General features: G+C 42.3%; 1 protein-coding gene across 1 annotated transcript in view; it reads right to left on the reverse strand.

The window, feature by feature from the left end:
• Positions 1–1,075: 1,075 nt before the first annotated feature.
• HDAC8 (histone deacetylase 8) overlaps positions 1,076–20,542 on the reverse strand; it is a 245,372-nt gene continuing 225,905 nt past the window's right edge. The window contains exon 11 of the mRNA XM_068533040.1: positions 1,076–1,476. Within this exon, the coding sequence (XP_068389141.1) occupies positions 1,454–1,476 (23 nt within the window). The 3' untranslated portion in view covers positions 1,076–1,453. The remainder of the gene's footprint in view (positions 1,477–20,542) is intronic.

Below are 20,542 nucleotides of genomic sequence, written 5' to 3' on the forward strand. Positions count from 1 at the left end.
TCCTAGCCGACCAGGCGCCCCGATGCTGTTTAATAAAAGCTTGGCTATTCCCAGCCCAGGACACGTTCAAGGCTTTTTCCACTCTCTTCTGCCGAATGCCCTTCCCCCCTCAGTAGCCGGGAGAAATACAACTCACCCTACAAGGCCCAGCTCAAATATCATCCCCTTTGAAACGCTCTGGGATGCCGCCCCCGCCGGGCGAATTGCTATCTCCCCAGTGCTCCCACAGCTCGGGATTCATGTTGGCTACAGAGCATGAAGCATGTTGGAATCTGGTTCTTTCCCTCCTACTTTGCCTTGTCTGGGAGTTCCTAGATGGCCAGGATGGGGCCGTGTCCTTGTCTCCCATCCAAGTCCCAGTAGCTGTAGGAGCTGCATAAATACTTGGCGAATCAAATTCCAAAATTGTGACGTTTGGCCGTCCCTTCTGCTTCCTCATCTCTCTCGTGACCCACCCCCGCATCTGCATTTTGCCATCTTTCCTTCGCCTTTGAGGTTATAGTAACACCAATGCATCACAACTGTATCCCATTTTCATCAAGTGTGCTGACTGCCTACCCTTGAAGGGAAGTAGCTTCTAGTCATCAAGATGTCCCTCTTGTCTCTGACATGTCACCTGCTCCTCCGTGGGGTGCCAGCAAGACCCTCTCCATGGTTGCAGCACCTGTATTCCCGTGAGCCCTGGACAGGCCCCAGCACAGGTCAGAGCTTGGCTTACTGTCCCCAGGACTTAGTGGAGACACGCTAGTTCCTCAGCAGGATCCAGTACTCAGAGTCAGCCTCCCAGGCTGGGCCAGAGCAGAACAGGGAAGCAGCAGGGTTATTCTTGATACTTCAGTGAGAGGAAATGTTCAGAACTGTGTGTGCTGTCAGTGGTACTTTACAATGAGGACAATGGGACAGAGAGGTAGGTTTTCAAAGATTTTATTAAAAAACAAAATAGATCCGCAATCCTGAAAACAACACGGGTGGATTTCTCCCCACCTCCCAGTCTGCTGACCAGCCCCCTCCCCCCGAGGCTCCACCTGGATGGTCCTGAGGCCCAAACCCTGCCTGTCAGCTCCCCCCTGCCCCACGAACTGTCAACCAAATCTCCATGCTTTCCTCCAGCTTCTGATCTGTCTCCTTTAAGAAAATAAAAATACCCCCTCCCCAACTTGCTTAAAAATAATTTTCAAAGATTAAAAACGGCATCTGTGTGTTTTTAAAAAATAAACACTTTAAGTGTTGGAAATCTTTGTCTTCCCCTAGGTCTAGTTGAGGCCTCTGGGGTGCCTGCCTGCCTCAGCCCAGGAGGCCAGCTGCCACTTGGTGCCCCTTGGAAATTTTCAGGAAGTAAAATTCTTCCAAATTTCCCCTGCAGTCACAAATTCCACACACTGCTCGCATAAACACGCTGTCTTCATTACAGGCACTGCTCCTCAGCTCTGGAAACCTGATCTCTTTTTGTCAACTAGACCACATGCTTCAGATTCCCTACAAACAGGAGAGAAAACAAAAATCAAATTCAGGTAACATATGTGAATTATACCTCAATAAAGCTGCTAAAAAAGGGCGCTTTCATTTTGGGGCTAGTTCTTTTGCTGCCCTTGGGAACCCGGAGACCCCCAACATATGAACAAGCTCAGGCTAGGCTGCTGGATGGTGAGAGATATCTGGTCCAGTTACGCCAGCAACCACCAGCCACCCACCAGACATGTGAGTGAGGCCTTTGACAGCTGGCTGACTGCAGTGCTGGGCGAACCCAGCCAAAACTAGCAGAAGAACCACTCAGCTGAACCCAGCCCTGATTGTTTTAAGACACACAGACACACAGACACACACACACACATATTCCAACACTTTTCAGAGTTCGCATCTCACTAACTGCACCAGATCTTACCTTGCCCCCCAAACTTTCTCCACCCGCCCCCCCCCCCCCACTTAGCAAGGCACAACCCTCCTAGCATTTTCTCTCGTGAGTACCTGTGAAATGCGAATTGGGGATTTCCCCCTGCCTTCAGGTCTAAGAATCTTAGAGGGAAACGCAATCACTTGAAATCCTACAGGACTGGGCTCTAGGAATGAAAAGTTTGCTCCCTTGGTCCCTCCACAGTCTTCTCCTTGTCCCACTTCCCCAAGCAGAAATACTGGGCTCCAGACCCTACTGACCACTTCTCCTCTAAAACAGGAAGGATGTTCCATGAGGGCAGGGACATGGGCTGCCTTACTTTTGGTTGATCTCCAAAGTCTAGCCCAGTGTCTCACACATAGTAGGTGCTCAATAAATGGATGAATAAATGGATGAATGGAAGAAAGGAAGGAAAGAAAAACAAATCAGCATCCACTTGCTTATCTGGTTTAATTTCTAATTTTAAATTGACATACAGTGAAATTGACTGTTTCTGGTATGTGCAGTTCTGTGATTTTTAACACACGTAAAGGTTCGTGAAACAGATTGGTCTCATTAGCCACCAAAATCCCCTGTGCTAACTTTTTGCAGTCACATCCTCCCCTCCCCCTCTTACCACCTGGCAACCACTGACCTATTCTCCATCACTATAAGTGTTGTCTTTTCCAGAATGTCATATAAATGGAATCAAACAGTATGTGACCTTTTAAGACTGGCTTCTTTCAAGCAGCATAATGCCTTTGAGTTTCATGCAAATTTTTAGGTTCATGCAAATTTTTCAGTGTATCAATAGTTCATTCCTTTTTTGGTACCCTTCACCAAGTTTCTCCAAGTGGCAACATCTTACATAATTATTATTTAATATCAAAACCAGGAAACTGACACTGGTATAATTCACAGACCATATTTAGGTTTCACCAGTTTTATATGCACTCATTTGTGTGTGTGTGTGTGTGTGTGTATGAGTGTTTGTGTGTAAGAGTATATTCTATGAAATTTTACCACATGTATAGGTTCGTGTAACCCCCACCACAAGAAGATACAGAACTATTCCATCACCACAAAGATCTCAATGCTACCTTGTTAACTCCCCTCCACCCCCTATTTGTAAGCCTGACAACCATTAATCTGGTCCCGAGGTCCATAATTTTGTCATTTCAAGAATGTTATCTAAATGGAATCATACAGTATATAACATTTTGAGATGGGTTTTTTCTCTCACTCAGCACACTGCCCTTAAAGATCCATCCAGGTTATTGGGTGCATTACGTTCCTTCCTTTTTGTTGCTGAGTATTGTTCCATGGTATGGACATGGCACAGTTTGTTTAACCACTCACCCGCTGAAGGACATCTGGGCTGTTTCCAGTTTTTGGCTATTACACAAAAAGCTGCTATGAACATTCACGTACAAGTTTTTGTGTAAACACAGTTTTCATTTCTCTGGGATAAATGCCCAAGAGTGCAATTGCTGGGTCCTATGGTAGTTGCATGTTTAATTTTATAAGGAACTGCCAAACTGTTTTCCAGAGTGGCCATACCATTTTACATTCCCACCAGCAATGTATGAAGGATCTAGTTTCTCAGCATTCTTGTCAGCATTTAGTGGTGTCACTAGGTTTTATTTTAGCCATTCTGATAGGTGTGTAAGGATCTCTTATTGTGGTCTCAATTTGCATGTTCCTAATGGTCAATAATGTTGAATGCCCTTTCATGCACTTATTTGCTGCCTGTATATCCTCTTCATGTCGTTTGTTAATTGGACTTTTTTTTACAGTTGAGTTTGGAGAGTTCTTTATATATTCTAGATACAAATCTGCTGTTGCATATATGATTTGCAAATATTCTATCTCAGTATATAACTTGTCTTTTCATTCTTCTTTTTTTTTTTGGCTGCAAACCGTGTGGTTTGCAGGATCTTAGTTCCCTGACCAGGGATTGAACCCGGGCCCTTGGCAGTGAAAGCGCAGAGTCCTAACCACTGGACCACCAGGGAATTCCCTGTCTTTTCATTCTTCTAACTCTTGCAAAGCAAAAGTTAATTTTTTGGATCATGGTTTGGGTGTTTTCAACCCTTAAGCTCACAATCTCTGGATAATCTTTGATTCTTCATCTCTTAGTTCAAGCTCCCTCCACATCTTATGAGTTGCCAAGCCTAACCTCAAGATGTCTCCCAAATCTGTCCTCTCCTTTCTGTTCCCCTGTCTCCACCTTATTAACAGTTCTCATCACTCAGGTTACTGCAACAGCCTCTTAACTGGTGCTCGCACCTCTGGAGCTGTCCCCTGCACAATTCTAGCGGTGACCACATGCCTCCTCTGCTCCGAAATAACTTTAGCAGCTCCCGACCACCTATGAATGAAGTTTAACACCTTAGCTTACATGTGCCCCATCCATACTTTCCCATCTCCATGTGGGCCTTTGTGTTGTTGCCTCTTCTATGGAGAACCTACAGGGGATCCTGGTGCTGAAGTGAGGGTCCTTCCATCTGTAAGTACAGCCAGAGCTTGATGAATGAATGATTGCACGGATGAAAAAAATCCTGGGTCCGAGTGTCCCAACAACACATGTTCACAGAAAGGAAAGGTGGGTGCTGTGTTCTCTGCTCTTCTGTCTCACTCTCCAGTTACATTTGGAGGCAATTAAGAAAAACAACAGAAATAATTTCCACCAGAAGTTGATGATGAGCAATACTGAGTTTGGGTAACAATGAAAATGTAAGCTTAAATAATGCCCATTGTTCTCCCTTCACATCTAGCTTTTCCAGCAGTGGGTGGCAGCCTGAGAAAATTCTAAAAGCTAGCATGGTCTGGGGCCTGGGGAGACACAGAGTACAGACCAGAGGGGGCAAACTCAAATGCCTACAGAGGCCAAGAATGTACTAGATGTCAGTAGAACAGACTGGGGGCAAGACATACGGAGCACTCTGGACCCTTTTTTCTTTTTCCTACTTTGCATAATGAGTATAAGAAATCATTTCCTTTTTTCTTAACTCTATTACAAAAGAAAACAAAACCAAAGTGGTGTCAGTGAGATGAGAAATGGAAACTCACACTTAGCCTAGAGTAGGAGGTACAACAGGGAAAGGTGGGATCTGTGGCAAACAGGAAGGTACCTGCTCACAAAGGGGGCAGCTGCTACTCGGCTCCAGCCATTCACTAGTGTGCAGGAATGTGGGCCCAGTGTGACCAGATCTTTCCATTTTCCAAGAGAAGTCAGAAATTCACATTTTTATGCAAAGTTTTCACAGTGTGAAATATGGACAACTACTTAAAATTTTTTTTAACATCTTTATTGGAGTATAATTGCTTTACAATGGTGTTTCTGCTGTATAACAAAGTGAATCATCTATGCCTATACATATATCCCCATATTCCCCCTCTTGCGTCTCCCTCCCACCCTCCCTATCCCATCCCTCTAGGTGGTCACAAAGCACCGAGCTGATCTCCCTGTGCTATGCGGCTGCTTCCCACTAGTTATCTATTTTACATTTGGTAGTGTATATAAGTCCATGCCACTCTCTCACTTCGTCCCAGCTTACCCTTCCCCCTCCCCGTGTCCTCAAGTCCATTCTCTACGTCCGTGTCTTTATCCCTGTTCTGCCCCTAGGTTCTTCAGAACCATTTTTTTTTTTTAGATTCCATATATATGTGTTAGCATACGGTAATTGTTTTTCTCTTTCTGACTTACTTCACTCTGTATGACAGACTCTAGGTCCACCCACCTCACTACAAATAACTCAATTTCATTTCTTTTTATGGCTGAGTAATATTCCATTGTATATATGTGCCGCATCTTCTTTATCCATTCATCTGTCAACGGACACTTAGGTTGCTTCCATGTCCTGGCTATTATAAATAGTGCTGCAATGAACATTGTGGTACATGTCTCTTTTTGAATTATGGTTTTCTCAGGGTATATGCCCAGAAGTGGGATTGCTGGGTCGTATAGTATTTCTAGTTTTTAGTCTTTTAAGGAACCTCCATACTGTTCTCCATAGTGGCTGTATCAATTTACATTCCCACCAATAGTGCAAGAGGGTTCCCTTTTCTCCACACCCTCTCCAGCATTTACTGTTTGTAGATTTTTTGATGATGGCCATTCTGACCGGTGGGAGGTGATACCTCATTGTAGACAACTACTTTAAATTTTTAAAGAATATCATGTGGCACGTCAATATGTGAAGCTAAACAAAACAATTTTGGAAGCAAGATGTGGTCACGGGCTCCCAGTTTGTAATCTCTGGGACAGCGCTGCTCTACACCCATGGCACCCCATTTCATTCTCAAGTATCTTGGTTTCGACAATAAATTATATCATCACCCTATCTCTGATGTATAAGAAGGAGTACTGGATTGGGACTCAGGAGGCTTGGGTTCTATTGATTCATTGACTGACTGACTCATTTATTCATCCACTTATTCAATCAACACTTATGGAGTGTCTATTCTTTGCCAGTACTAGGTGCTGGTGAGCACTCTAGTCTTTTTTTTTTTTTAATACATTTATTTATTTATTTTTGGCTGCACTGGGTCTTCGTTGCTGTGCATGGGCTTTCTCTAGTTGCGGCGAGCGGGGGCTACTCTTTGTTGTGGTGCGCGGGCTTCTCATTGCGGTGGCTTCTCTTGTTGCAGAGCACGGGCTCTAGGCACGCGGGCTTCAGTAGTTGTGGCTCGCGGGCTCTAGAGCGCAGGCTCAGTAGCTGTGGCACATGGGCTTAGTTGCTCCGCGGCATGTGGGATCTTCCCGGGCCAGGGCTCGAACCTGTGTCCCCTGCATTGGCAGGTGGATTCTTAACCACTACACCACCAGGGAATTCCCTCTAGTCTTTTTTTGTTGTTGTTGTTGTTGCTATTTTTTTTCTTAAATTTATTTATTTATTTTGGCTGCACCGGGTCTTAGTTGCGGCATGAGGGATCTTTTAGTTGCGGCACGTGGACTCTTAGTTGCAGCACGTGAACTCTTAGTTGCAGCATGTGAACTCTTTAGTTGCGGCATGCATGTGGGATCTAGTTCCCTGACCAGGGATCAAACCTGGGCCCCCTGCATTGGGAGCCCACAGTCTTACCCACTGGATCACCAGGGAAGTCCCTGTTGCTAATTAATAGACTTTATTTTTGGAGCAGTTTTAGGTTTACAGAAAAACTGAGCAGAAAGTACAGAGAGCTCTCATACCCCCCTGTCCCCCTCCTCTCCTCGGAGGCAATTTCCCCTATTATTAACATCTTTCATTAGTATGTACATTTTTTACAGCTGATGAATGAATATTTTTACATTATTATTAAGTACAGTCCATAGTTTACATTAGGGTTCACTCTTGGTGTTATACAGGTCTATGAGTTTTGAAAAGTGTATAATGTTACATATCCACCACTACAGTATCATAAGGAATAGTTTCACTGCCCTAAAAATCCTGTTCTTCACCTATTCATCCCTCCCTCCCTTTCCCCAAAGTCTTGGCAGCCACTGATCTTTTTACTGTCTTTATAGTTTTGCCTTTTCCAGAATGTCATATGGTTAAAATCATACAGCATGTAGCCTTTTCAGACTGGCTTCCTTCACTTAGCAATACACATTTAACGTTCTTCTGCATCTTGTCACTTAATAGCTCATTTCTTTTTAGCAGTGAAAAATATTCCATTGTCTGGATGTACCATAGTTTGTTTATCCATTCACCTACTGAAGGACATCTTGGTTGCTTCCAAGTTTTGTCAATTATGAATAAAGCTGCTATAAACATTCATGTGCAGGTTTTTGTGTGGACATGAGTTTTCATCTTATTTGAATAAATAGCAAGGAGCATAATTGCTGGACTGTATGTTAAAACTATGTTTAGTTTTGGAAGAAACTGCCAAACTGTCTTCCAAAGTGGCCGTACTAATTTGCATTCCCAACAGCAATGAATGAGAGTTCCTGTTGCTCCAACATCCTTGTCAACATTTGGTGGTGTCAGTGTTTTGATTTTAGCTCTTCATAGGTATGTAGTGGAACTCATTGTTTTAATTTGCAGTTCCTTAGTGAATGATAGTGAGCATATTTTCAAACACTTAATTGCCACCTGTACAGCTTCTTTGGTGAGGTGTGTGTTAAGATCATTGGCCCATTTTTTTGATTGGGTTTTTTTCTTATTGTTGAGTTTTAAGAGTTCTTTGTATATTTTGGCTAACAGTCCTTTACTGGATATGTGTTTTGCAAGAATTTCTCCCAGTCTGTCGCTTGTCTTTTTATTCTTGTAATCTTTAGTCTTTTTAATGTAGAGTGGCATTGTCCAATAGAACTTTCTGGGATGATAGAAATGTTCTATATCTATGCTGCCCAATATGGTAGCCACTAGTTACCTGTGGCTATTGAGTACTTGAAATGTGACTAGTGCAAGTGAGGAACTGAATTTTAAATTTAATTTTAATAACTTAAATTTAAATGGTCACATGTTGCCAGTGGTGACCATATTGGACAGTACAGATATAGAACAGTTCCCTTTTGTTTTTTTTTTTTCTTCATGACATTGACTGGGGTCATTCTTATTTGCTCTTTCATTTACAACCTCCCTATCAATCCATTAGCAAGTCCTGTCAAATCTACCTCCACAATATTTTCCAAATCCACCCACTTCCCTTCAACCTTCACTGCTATAACTTTACTCCAAGCCACTGTCACCCCTTGCATGGACAACTCTAATAGCCTCAACATTGGTCTCCTAGCTTTCATCCTTGTCGCCTACAACTTTTTCTCTATGTAGCAGCCTGAGTATTTTGTTAAAACTTAGGTCAGACCACGTTACTCATATGCTCAAAACCCTCTATGGCTTCCAATCATACCTAGAATAAAATCCGAACTACTTAGCCACCAAGCTCTGCAGGGTCTGACCCTGTCTCTGGTCTCCTGTCTGCCACCACCCTCTTTGCTCACTCTGTCCTGGCCACACGGGGCTTCTTTATGTTGCTGGAACACACGAATCATTTTTCCCTCTTAGGGCTCCCCCTTCTTTGCACGTGTTCCTTCCACCTGGCATGCTCTGTTTCTGGATATTGTCATTCCTGACTCTTCTCATCACTCAGGTCTCAATCCAAAAGTCACCTCTGAGGGGCCTGATGACTACCCAGTCTAAGTGGCCACCCCCAGTAACTCATTTTCTGTCACATCATCCTGCTCTATTTTCTTCAATATCCTTAGCACACCGAACATATCCTGCGTGCTTATTTGCTAACTTGTCTGTCTCCCCTCACAATCTCCGTGCGGGCAGGGACGTGTCTGTCTTGCTCATCACTACAGTTAGCCCCCTCAACAGCGCTCAGGAATTGATCAATCAATATTCACTGAAGGAATGAACATCTCTAGAGCTACAGGGCAGCTGATAAAGCACTATCCCATTCAGGCCACAGATCCTTAAAACTTGGCCATTGCTCTTAAGGCCCTTAGAAACATGGTTGAGGTGAGCTGACATATGCTTACAAAAATAGCCTCAACGCCACCAGGCTAAGTGGCAAATAAGTTCTGAAGACCGTCAGCATCATAGCAGTTTGGAGGAATGTTGGGGGCGACCCCAGAACCCTTGGAGGCTGAGTGGCACCACAGGGGAACAGAGATGTGAATTTAGAACTGCTGAAAAGTGTTCCAACTTTCATTATAGGAGTACCCCTTTCAGGAATGTTGTCATATTGACTTAACATCTGTATTAATAGTAACTCTTTTTCTTTATATCAACTTACTTTAAACATTTTAATACTTATTTTGGCCTCATTTATCCTAAGTAATGATAATAATAACGATAACAATAATAATGTTGTGCTTAGTAGATTTTAAAACATACATTAAAATAAATATGACTATTAAATGAAAAATGTCTTTGTGTCACCTCAAATTGTCTCTCACGCAGAGGTATATGAGGCACATTTTGGGAAAAATTATCGAAGTGATCACTTTTGGACAGCTGGTGCTTGGGCTGCTTTGCTGCCACGAGCCTTTAGTATCTGCGAATCTTGGATGTGGCACCCCCTCCCCATGTCTACAGTGGGCTAGGCCCTATGCTGGGTGCTGGGGCCACAGAGGAGAACAAGACACAATTCTTGCCCTCAAGGAGCGCTCAGTCTAGCAAGGAAGGCATATGTGGAGACAAACACATCATAGTCCATAGCAACAAGCCCATATAATACCAGTCTGTACAGAGTGCTGAGGGCATACAAAGAGAGGGCATGGAAGGCTTCACGGAGGAGGTGGCATCTTGAAGGGCAAAGGGAGAGAGAATGTTCCAGGCAGCAGGAACAGAGCAGGATGTATAAAGGCACCTGCAAAGTTTTTGTGGCCAGAGCACAGGATGAGGGTCAGGGACAGGGGTGGGAGGTGTGCAATGAAGCGGCAGAGATGGTCAGAGGCCAGATTATCAAGGGCCTAGAAGACCATGGTCTTATCCTAGAGGCCATGGGGAGCCTCTGAACAATTTTAAGATGGGGAGGAGGCCCATCTAGTGTGATCTAAGGCTAGAGCAAGTTCCCCAGCTGCTGCCCCATCACACCGGGCTTGAGGGTCTCACTCTTTACCTGGGAACAATGGCAGAACAAAGGATTTCTATGAAGCCTTGGGCATGTGCTGAAATGGATCGCTGATTTTAGTTTTTAGCTCTTAATTGTCAACTATATTGTTTGTCTTGGACTATAGATCCCCCCCTGTTATCAGAAAGCCTTTCAATGACAATTAAGTATAACCACCAATTACCACTTTCCTGCCTCTGACCTGAATTAGAACCTGAGGCTGTGAATTAATCCCCCAGGCTTCTGGCATTTATAGGATATCAGCACTTAAAGGATGTTAGCCTGATGTTTCGGGTGCTCTGGTCTTAACTTGCAAGGGACTACTGCAGTCTCCAACGGAATCGAAGCAATTTCTAAAATAGCCTATGATTCATTTTTTCTCCCCTCCTGTGCCTAAATCTGCTGGCTCCATGTGGAAGGATAGGCACAAGTAACTGGAGAGGTGACATCACAGGAGTGTGCTGCGTGCCTGCAGCCAGCCAGCTTGTGGAGCTCAGCCTCGAGCGGTCTATCTGCCGGTCTGGGCGATGCCTCCCAGCCGCTTTGGAGTCACAGCTCCAGGTTCTTTGGTCCATGAGCTTTCTCCACATTTCTTTTTCAGACAAAAATTCTGGGCCGGGAAATCCAGGATAATGGGAATAGCAGCAGCAGGAAGAATAATACAGCCTTACATCTGTATAATGATTTAGAGTTGTGAAAGCCATTTGCTCCATTTTCCTCCACCCAAACACCAGTGGGAAATAGAAGCTGGGATTTTAGGCCTGCACTGGAGACAAACTCTCGCTCTCTTACACAAAAGAGCAAAGTGCTAACATTCCTTGTTCCCCTCAAAGTACATCCTGATTGGGCCTTGGATGCCACCAGAAGGTCAGAGAGATTCCTTTCAGCTTCTAGGTGCTTCCTGGAAGAGAAATTCTCCAGGACAAATTTGCCTGGCAGGCACAATCTATGAACCATGCCATGCTGATGGAGCTAGCAAGTAGTGCCAGTCCCAGCACTGCCAACTTCTTCTGCACACCCTGGCTTACAGTCCCTATGGTCCCGAAGACCTTTACTGGAGCCAAAGGCATAGCCTCTAACTGTGGAGCCCCGAAGGTAGGGTGTGTCATGAACATCTGGAAGTGCCAACGGCTGCCACGGTAGCTCAAGGTCCCGTGAAAGGAAAAAACACCACTGTATCAGCCATCATTGTGGATCCTGCAGTGAAGGGCCACTGAGCCCGCCCGTGAACAGCCAAGGAGTGGGGTGGAGGGATTCCTTCCTTGGAGGAGCCATAAAAATAGTTCTGCAGTGGTCTCATGTTGGCTCTGTGATATTCAAGCACCTGGTCTCAGCATAGCTTGGTGTCCCCAACGCTCTATTGCTACTGCCAGCATAAGAAGTCTCCCAGCCTGGCTTCCTTCCCCTGCTCCTCCCCAGCATTGTGGCTGCCGGGCAGGACACCAAAGGGGTGGCATACTCTTGCTTGGCCTTCTTGGTTAAATTTCAGTGTCACTTGTGTGTGTGTGTGTGTGTGTGTGTGTGTGTGTGTGTGTGTGGTGACGGTGGTGGTGGTGCGCGCGGAGTGGGGGTGGAACATGATGATAGAAGCAGTGACCCACAGATGCTTAGCAGTATTGCGAGAGTGGCAGGTGCTGTGGCTGCCGTAGCTGCCACTACCGCCACCACTATGTGAATTCAGAATGACCCAGTGCAAGACCATAGGTGCCGGTTAGTGCCATGAAAATGTCATCTTGGTAAATCAAGATGCTGTACTCATGCAATTCTGTCTGTTGGAAACCTTGGCGGGGTATAAAAGCGATCCTTTGGAACGTTGAATCGGTAAACCTATATGTGGAAAGTGACAGGCAGAGCAGAACATTATCACCTCCAAAGCAGAGAGGCCTCCCAGAACTTGTTTTCCAGCTCATGGGGGATATGTGCACTTATGAAAATAAAGGATCACTGCCTCAGCCTGTTTTAGAGATGTGAATAAAAATCTTGGCTGGGGACAGCCTCCTCTCTGGTTGACTGATTTTCCAATTGATTTGTATTTATTAGCTAATGAAATTAAAGTTGTAAAAATGATAACAGAAACATAATAAATCTCTCCCACAACTGGCTGTTTCTATGTCACTATGGTGCATTCCTCACTTTGATTACTTCAAAGTCTATTATTTTGTTCTCAATTATTCTGTTTTTCTGGCACTGGAGAAAATCAATTTGTTTTATTTTCTCTTATTCATGCACTCAATTATGCTCTTTGGGCACATTTAATCACTTTGATGTTTTCATTTTATGGCCCGTCTCTAGGCACTTCAGCTGCATTGCTGCCAACGGGCAAGCAGGACTAATTTGCATGTCACAATAGACTTGAAATTCTAACTCAATTTAGAAATCTTTATGAAATCTCCCTCCAAAATATGCTTGGAGTTTCAAAGAGGGAGAAGGATGTGGGTAAACCAGGAGCCTATAAAGATGCTTTCCTTTTCTCAAACACTGAGAGCTCTTTGGTGACCTGACTGTAGCTTGGGGATGTCCCTGTCCAGGTACAGCAGAGCAGTCCATGGGATGGGATGTCTGTAGAGTTTCCTCTGGAATTTTGTGGTGAGAATCTTGCAAAGGCTGTCCCTTGGCAGCAAGGCCAGGGAGGTTGGGCCTGCTTACTCTGGCGTAAACCGCCCCTCAGTACTGCTGGATTTGGCGGCAGTGCTAAAGACAGCACCTGAATCTCAGTTGGTTAAAGTGCCTCCGGGTAGATGGAGACAATTGTCAACAGTTAGTCATTCCAGAACACTGAGTGGTTTACCTTATTTTCTCTAATAAGTTCCAACACCCCTTTTGCCCCTCGATTATTTTAGAGCTAAAGGCTGGAGAGGACTAAAGTGATATAATTGCCTTAGGCATGAACTTTGGACAAACAGGGAAAAAAAAGCTTAATTAAACACATTAGAGGCCTCCAACTATTCTTCAAAAGTTTTTGGTTTGTTGCATACAACGACCATCAGCTCTACCTGGCAGAAAGAAAATTTTGTATTTCTTCTTCTGAACTTTGGGTATGATCTTCAGTTTCCCATGTGGAATCCCAGCTCCCTCCCTTACTTGCTGTGCGACCTTGTACAAGCTAATCAACCTCCCTAAGTCCTTTCCTATGTTAAATGGGGCTAATAATTTTATCTACTTCAGGGATAGGTTTGTTTCCTAAACTTCAGTACTGTTAAGAATTTCACCATGTTCACATATCACTTATGTGGAAACCTCTCTTACACTCTTAAAAAGAAAAAAACTTAAATTCATCCTAAGCAAGGTGTCTGTGAAATCAAAGTGTTTGATGTGGTAGTTATATTGATATTTCTTTCTAATACACGTTAAAACATACATACATGAAATACACCAAATTCATTCCTGCTTAAGAAGCTTTGATCCTGCTCTCCCCTTCATCTAGAATGTTCTTCATCCCAATTTTTGCAAAACTCCTCCCCTTATTGCATTAAACTCTATTCCCAAATGTCACCTCCTCAGGGAGGCCTTTACTGGCTATCCTATCTAAAATAGCACTCTTTCCAAATTTATCAGTAACCAACCACTAAGTATTTATTTATTTGCTCACTGTCTATCTTCCCCATTAGAACATAAGCTCCATGATGGGCAAGGCCTTCACCTGTCCTCTTTACATCTCTATCATGTAGAATAGTGCCTAGCACATATTAATACCAATTACATGTTTGTTGAATGAATGAAACATAAAAATAAAAAATCAGCCTAGTGGTAACCAGGCTCCCCTTCCACCCCACGAGGGTGGTGTCAGAAAAGGAAGAGCGAAAAACCAGGACTTTCATCCCTGCTCAATGGCAAGGAGGCCCACCCACCACTGTGTCAGTGGAGGCCACATGGGGAGCAGTAACAAGGTGCCACTGCCATTCCTGGCCAGGGTGGTACCTTGAGGTCGAGTGGGGAGCCTGAATTTCCACCCCTGCCCAGTAGTAATGAAGTGCCCCTCCTCCCCCCAGACTGTCAATGACAGCTGAGTGGGGAACCTAGACTTTTACCCCCACCTGGAGGTAATGGGGTGGTGCTTCCCTTCCCTGCCAGCATGGTGTCAGAGGAAGCCTGCTGAAACAAGATTTAAATAAGGTGCAGGATTTCACAAAAATATCTAAAGTGTCCAGGATATAATAGAAAATCACTCATACCAACAAACGAAAACTCTTTAACTTGAATGAGAAAAAGGCAAACAAGAGAGGCCAACATAGAACGACAGCAATGTTGGAAATATCCGACAAGTAGTTTAAAGGAGGCATCATAAAAATACTTCAACAGGCAATTATAAACATGTTTGAAACAAATGAAAAAAAAAGTCTCAGCAAGGAAATAGAAGAAATAAAGAAAAACTAAATGGAGATTTTAGAACTGAAAAATTCAATAAGTGAAATAAAAAAAAACTCAACAGATGGGCTCAACAGCAGAACAGAGAGGGCAGAGGAAGAATCAGTAAACTGGAATATACAGAACAATAGAAATTACCTAATTTGAACAAAAGACAAAAAATAGTCAAAAAAATGAGCAGAACCTCAGGGATCACATGGGACTATGATAAAAGATCTAACAGTCATGTCACCAAGGTCCCAGAGGAAGAGGAGAAAGAAGGTGGGACTGCAAAAGTATTTGAAGAAATAATGGCTAAAGATTTCCCAAATTTGGCAAAAGATAAAACCCTACAGATTAAAGAAGCTAACTAAATTCCAAACTGCCTAAACTCAAAGATCCAAACCAAGATCTATCATAATCAAATCCCTGAAAACTAAAGAAAAAGAGAAAATCTGGAAAGCTGAAAAACAAAAACAAAGGCTTACCTATAAGGGAAACATAATTCAAATGACAGTGGTTTTCTCATCAAAAACCATGGAGGCCAGAAGGAGGTGGTTCAGCATTTTTCAGGTGCTGAAAGAAAATAAATGTCAACCCAGAATTCTACATCCAGTGAAAATGTCCTTCAGGAATGAAGGGGAAATGAAAATATTCTCAGAGGAAGGCAAACTAAGAGAATTTGTTGCTACTAGACCCACCCTAAATGACTAGCTAAAGGAAGTTTTTGCCATGGAAAGGAAATGATGAAAGAAGAAATATTGGGACTTCCCAGGTGGCGCAGTGGTTAAGAAGCTGCCTGCCAATGCAGGGGACACGGGTTCGATCCCTGCTCCGGGAAGATCCCACATGCTGCGGAGCAACTAAACGCGTGTGCCGCAACTACTGAGCCTGTGAGCCACAACTACTGAAGCCCACGAGCCTAGAGCCCGTGCTCTGCAACAAGAGAAGCCACCGTAATGAGAAGCCCGCTTACCGCAATGAAGAGTAGCCCCCACTCGCCACAACTAGAGAAAGCCCACGCACAGCAACGAAGACCCAACGCAGCCAAAAATCAATAAATAAACACATAAAATTAAAAAAAAAAGAAATCTTGAAGGAAGGAAGAAGGAACAATGCAAAGGGTAAAAATATGGGTAAATATCATAGATTTTTCTTCTCCTCTTGAGTTTTCTAAATTATGTTTGATGATTGAAGGAAAAATTATGACGTTCTCTGATGTAGTTCTGAGTATATATAGAGGAAATATCATTAGATTATATAATAACACAATTAGATTACAAAGGGGGAGGGGAAAGGGACTTAAAAGTAGGTAAGGTTTCTACACTTCACTCAAACTGGTAAAATGGCAACACCAGTAGACTGTGATATGCTGCATATGTACAATATATACCCAGAACAACCGGTCAAAAGCCTATACAAACATATACAGTCAAAATTACTGCAGATAAATCAAAATGGAATTAGAACAAAGGTATAAGTCACCAACAGTAAAGGTAAAGAAAACAGAGAAACAAAGAACAGAGGGAACAAAGAGAAAACACAAAATAAAATGGCAGATTTAATCCATAACATCAAAATTGCATTGAATATAAATGATCTAAATACACCAATTAAAAGACAAAGATTGGCAGAGTGGCTAAAAAAATGATCCAACTATATGCTGTCTACAAGAAACTCACTTCAAATATAAGTAGGTTGAGAGTAAAAGGATAGAATAATATATGCCATGAAACATTAGTAAACAAAGGAGGAGTGGCTATATTGATATTAGATAAAGTAGACCTCAGAACAACAAAAAAATTACCTTGGACAAAGAAGGACATTACATAGGGGTAAGAGGGTCAATCTACCAAGAAGATACAGCAATCCTAAATGTGCGTGCGCCAAACAACAGAGCTTTAGAGTACCTGAAGCAAAACCCGATACAGCTATAAGGAAAAATAGATAGATCCACAATTAGAATTGGAGAATTCAACATCACTCTCTTAGCAATTGATAATAGAATAACTAGACAGAAAATGAGCAAGGGTATAGAATAACTCAACAGTGCTACCAACCAACAGGATCTAAGTGACATTGATCAAATAATCCACCAAACAACAGCAGAATATATTACATTCTTTTCAAGCACTCACAGAACATACCAAGGCATATGGTCTATGCCAAGATAGACCATATACTGGGTCATAAAACAAGCCTCAACAAATTTAAAATATTTGAAATTATACAGAACATGTTTTCTGACCACAGTGGTATCAAAGTAGAAATAAAAAAAAAAAACCTCCTGAAAAAAAACCTTCAGGTCCAGATGGTCTCATTGGAGAATTCTACTAAAAAGGAGAATTAACATCAATTCTATACTCTCTCTTGCAGAAAACAGAAGAGGAGGTAACACTTCTGAACTCATTCTTATAGGGCTAGTATTACCCTGATACTGAAAGCAAATGATGGTGTCACAAAAAAGAAAACTACAGACTAATATCCCTTATGAATATAGATGTAAGGTCCTCAACAAAATATTAGCAAATAGAATTCTTAGCAATTAATTCTTAGAATTAGCAAACAGTTCCTAGAATTAGCAAATATATGTATGTATATATATATATATATATATATATGTATATATATATATTTTTACACCATGAACAAGTGGGGTTTATCCCAGGTATACAAGGCTGGTTCAGTATTTGAAAATCAATCAATGTAACCTACCATATTAAAAGGCTAAAAAGAAAAATTACATATATACTGGTATTAGTGTCAACTGATGCAGAAACAGCATTAAATAAAATTCAGCATCCATTCATGACATAAATTCTCAGAAAACTAGGAATATAGCAGGGTACTGCCTCAACTTTTAAGGAAAATCTACAAAACCTATAGCTAACATCATACTTAATGGTAAAAGACAATGTTTTCCCTCTAAGTTCTGAAACAAGGCAAGGACGTCTGTCCTCACCACTCTTACTCAACATAATACTGGAAGTCTAATCCAGTGTAATAAGGCAAGAAAAGGAAACAAAAAGCATATAGATCAGACAGGAAGAAATAAAACTGTCTCTATTTGCAGATGGTGATCTATGTAGAGAATCTTAAGGAGTCTATAAGAAAACAGCCAGAAATAATAAATGAGTTCAGGAAGGTCACAGGATACAAGAACAATATACAAAAATTGTATTTCTATATACTAGCAATGAACACATGGAAACCAAAATGAAAAACATAATAAATCAATAAAAGAAAAACTTAGGTATAAAACCTGTTAAGGATGTGTATGCTGGAAATGACAAAATGCTAATGAAGGAAATCAAAGAAGATCTAAATAAATGGAGAGACATACCATGTTCATGGATTGGAATTCTCTCTAAATTGATATACAGGTTAAACACAATTCCTAACAAAATCACAACAAGGTTTTTTTTTTTTTTTTTTTAAAAAGATATAGACAAGGTTATTCTAAAGGTTATATGGAAAGGCAAAGAAACTAGTATAGCTAAAACAACTTTGAAAAAGAAAGGGGAATCACTCTACCTGATTTATTATATAGCTACTACAGTAATCAGGACAGGAATAGGTACATAGATCAATGGCACAGAAGAGAAAACCCAGAAAAAAGACTGAGACAGTTGCCTTGGAGTGAATGACAGTTTTGGAAAGGGAGGTGGTCCTAGGGAGCTATCTGGATTTTCAGCCCTTCTACTAGATTGAAGAGGCTTCACATCATGACATGCTTTTCAAGACAAATGGAAGCACCCTAGAATTACTAGAGGTACCTAAGAAAGGAATCAGTACCTCAAACATGTAAAATAGTCCATCTCCAGTCCCTTATTTTTCCAGCTGTGTGCAGGTACAGTGACCAGATTTTGTAAGCCAAAAACTGGGACATAAGGTCTGATAAAAGATTATTGTCTTAAAAAGCTCCAACATGTATTTCTTTTTTTCTGACTATAAAAGCAATACACGTTCATGGGAGAAATTTTGAAAAATACAGAAAAAGAATACAGAACAAGTAAAAAATTACCCATAATTTCAATCCTACCATCAAAGATAACTACTGTTAGGGCTTCCCTGGTGGCACAGTGGTTAAGAATCCGCCTCCCAGTGCAGGGGACAAGGGTTCAAGCCCTGGCCCGGGAAGTTCCCACATGCCACGGAGCAATGAAGCCCGTGAGCCACAACTACTGAGCCTGCACTCTACAGCCCAAAAGCCACAACTACTGAGTCCTCGTGCCCCAACTACTGAAGCCCGCGTGCCTAGAGCCCGTGCTCCACAACAAGAGAAGCCACCGCAACGAGAAGCCCACGCACCGCAACGAAGAGTAGCCCCCGCTCACCGCAACTGGAGAAAGCACGCACGCAGCAAGGAAGACCCAACCCAGCCAAAAATAAATAAATTAAATAAATAAATTTTAAAAAAGAAGATAACTACTGTTAGCACTTTTGGTATATTTCCTTCTAGTGTTTTTCTATGCATATCCACACACTCACACACACATTATGTATATTTACAAAATTGAGACTATATGGTATTAAATCATTTCATATCTTTTTTTTTCACTTAAGATTGCTACCATGAGCATTATTCTCTTGTCATCAAATTATCTTAAAAAATTTCTTTTTAATTGGTTGCAACAAATTCTTCCATGTAGTTATACTGATATTGTATCATACCTCAAACTCAATGTATTGAAAGAGAACACATCAAGTATATGTTTTTGTAAAACTATCCCCCACCCCCAATGGCTCCCCATCCCAGTTGGTATCCAGGCTGGAAACCTCAGAGTCATCTTTACTCCTTCCTTTCTCCTTGATCCCCTATAAATGACATACCTCCAAGTGCTGTTGATACTCTCTTCCTAACAGCTCTCAGCCGTTCGGGAGGAATAGGATAGGGAGTAGCCTACCACCACTGTCCTGGTCCAGGTCTTTGCAGGCTCACCCTTGGAATACCACCATGATCCATCCAAACACCACTGCATCATGTCATGTCCTAATTCCAGAACCTAGAATGGCTCCCACTTTACTGTATCTGATATGGACAATTCAGCCTGAAATTCAAGGAAACCTGCCATCTGCCCCTGGCTCCCACCTATCCAAGTTTCCGTTGCTTATGAGCACCTCCCTATTCTATTTATTCAAAACACCCCAGCCTTCTGAAAGCACTCTCCTTAAAGTCTTCCTTCTCTTCTTCTACCTTGCATCAGCCCTTATTATGTCCTGATCTGTCTAAGGGGGTTAGTTTTGTCTCCTCACCTAGACTTCTCAGCTGTATTTTAGAAGCAGGGTTCATGTCTTAAACTTCTCTTATATCTCCCATGACACCAAGCACATGGGAAGTTCCAAAAAATATTCATTGATTGATTTAGCTGGGCTTTAAAGTGGAGACACAATGATACTTCTTAAAATCGACCTCATTCAGAACCTCAGTTTGGGAGACATTGCAAGGTGGGAAGGGTTTACTAGGGGCGATTGGAAAGAGCAGACAGGGATGATGAGTAGACTTGACAGAGCAATGGTGCCAAGAAGAGGAGGGGCACCAGGCCTAGATTCAAATCCTGATGTCACCACTTACCTGTTACGTGACTGTGGGCATGTTACATTAGCTCTGCGGGCACCAGTTTCCTACCTCATGAGGTAATAGTGAGGATGAAATGAGATCAAGTATGTAAAGAATCCAGCATGGTGATGCACAGTAGGCTTTCAATAATGGGAGTTCCCACCTCGTGGATTTAGGTAGGTATTTCAAGTCATCAAAAGTAACCTGCCAAGGGTTTTCAT

Source organism: Eschrichtius robustus, chromosome X, assembly GCF_028021215.1.
Source record: "Eschrichtius robustus isolate mEscRob2 chromosome X, mEscRob2.pri, whole genome shotgun sequence".
Classification (NCBI taxonomy): Eukaryota; Metazoa; Chordata; class Mammalia; order Artiodactyla; family Eschrichtiidae; genus Eschrichtius; species Eschrichtius robustus.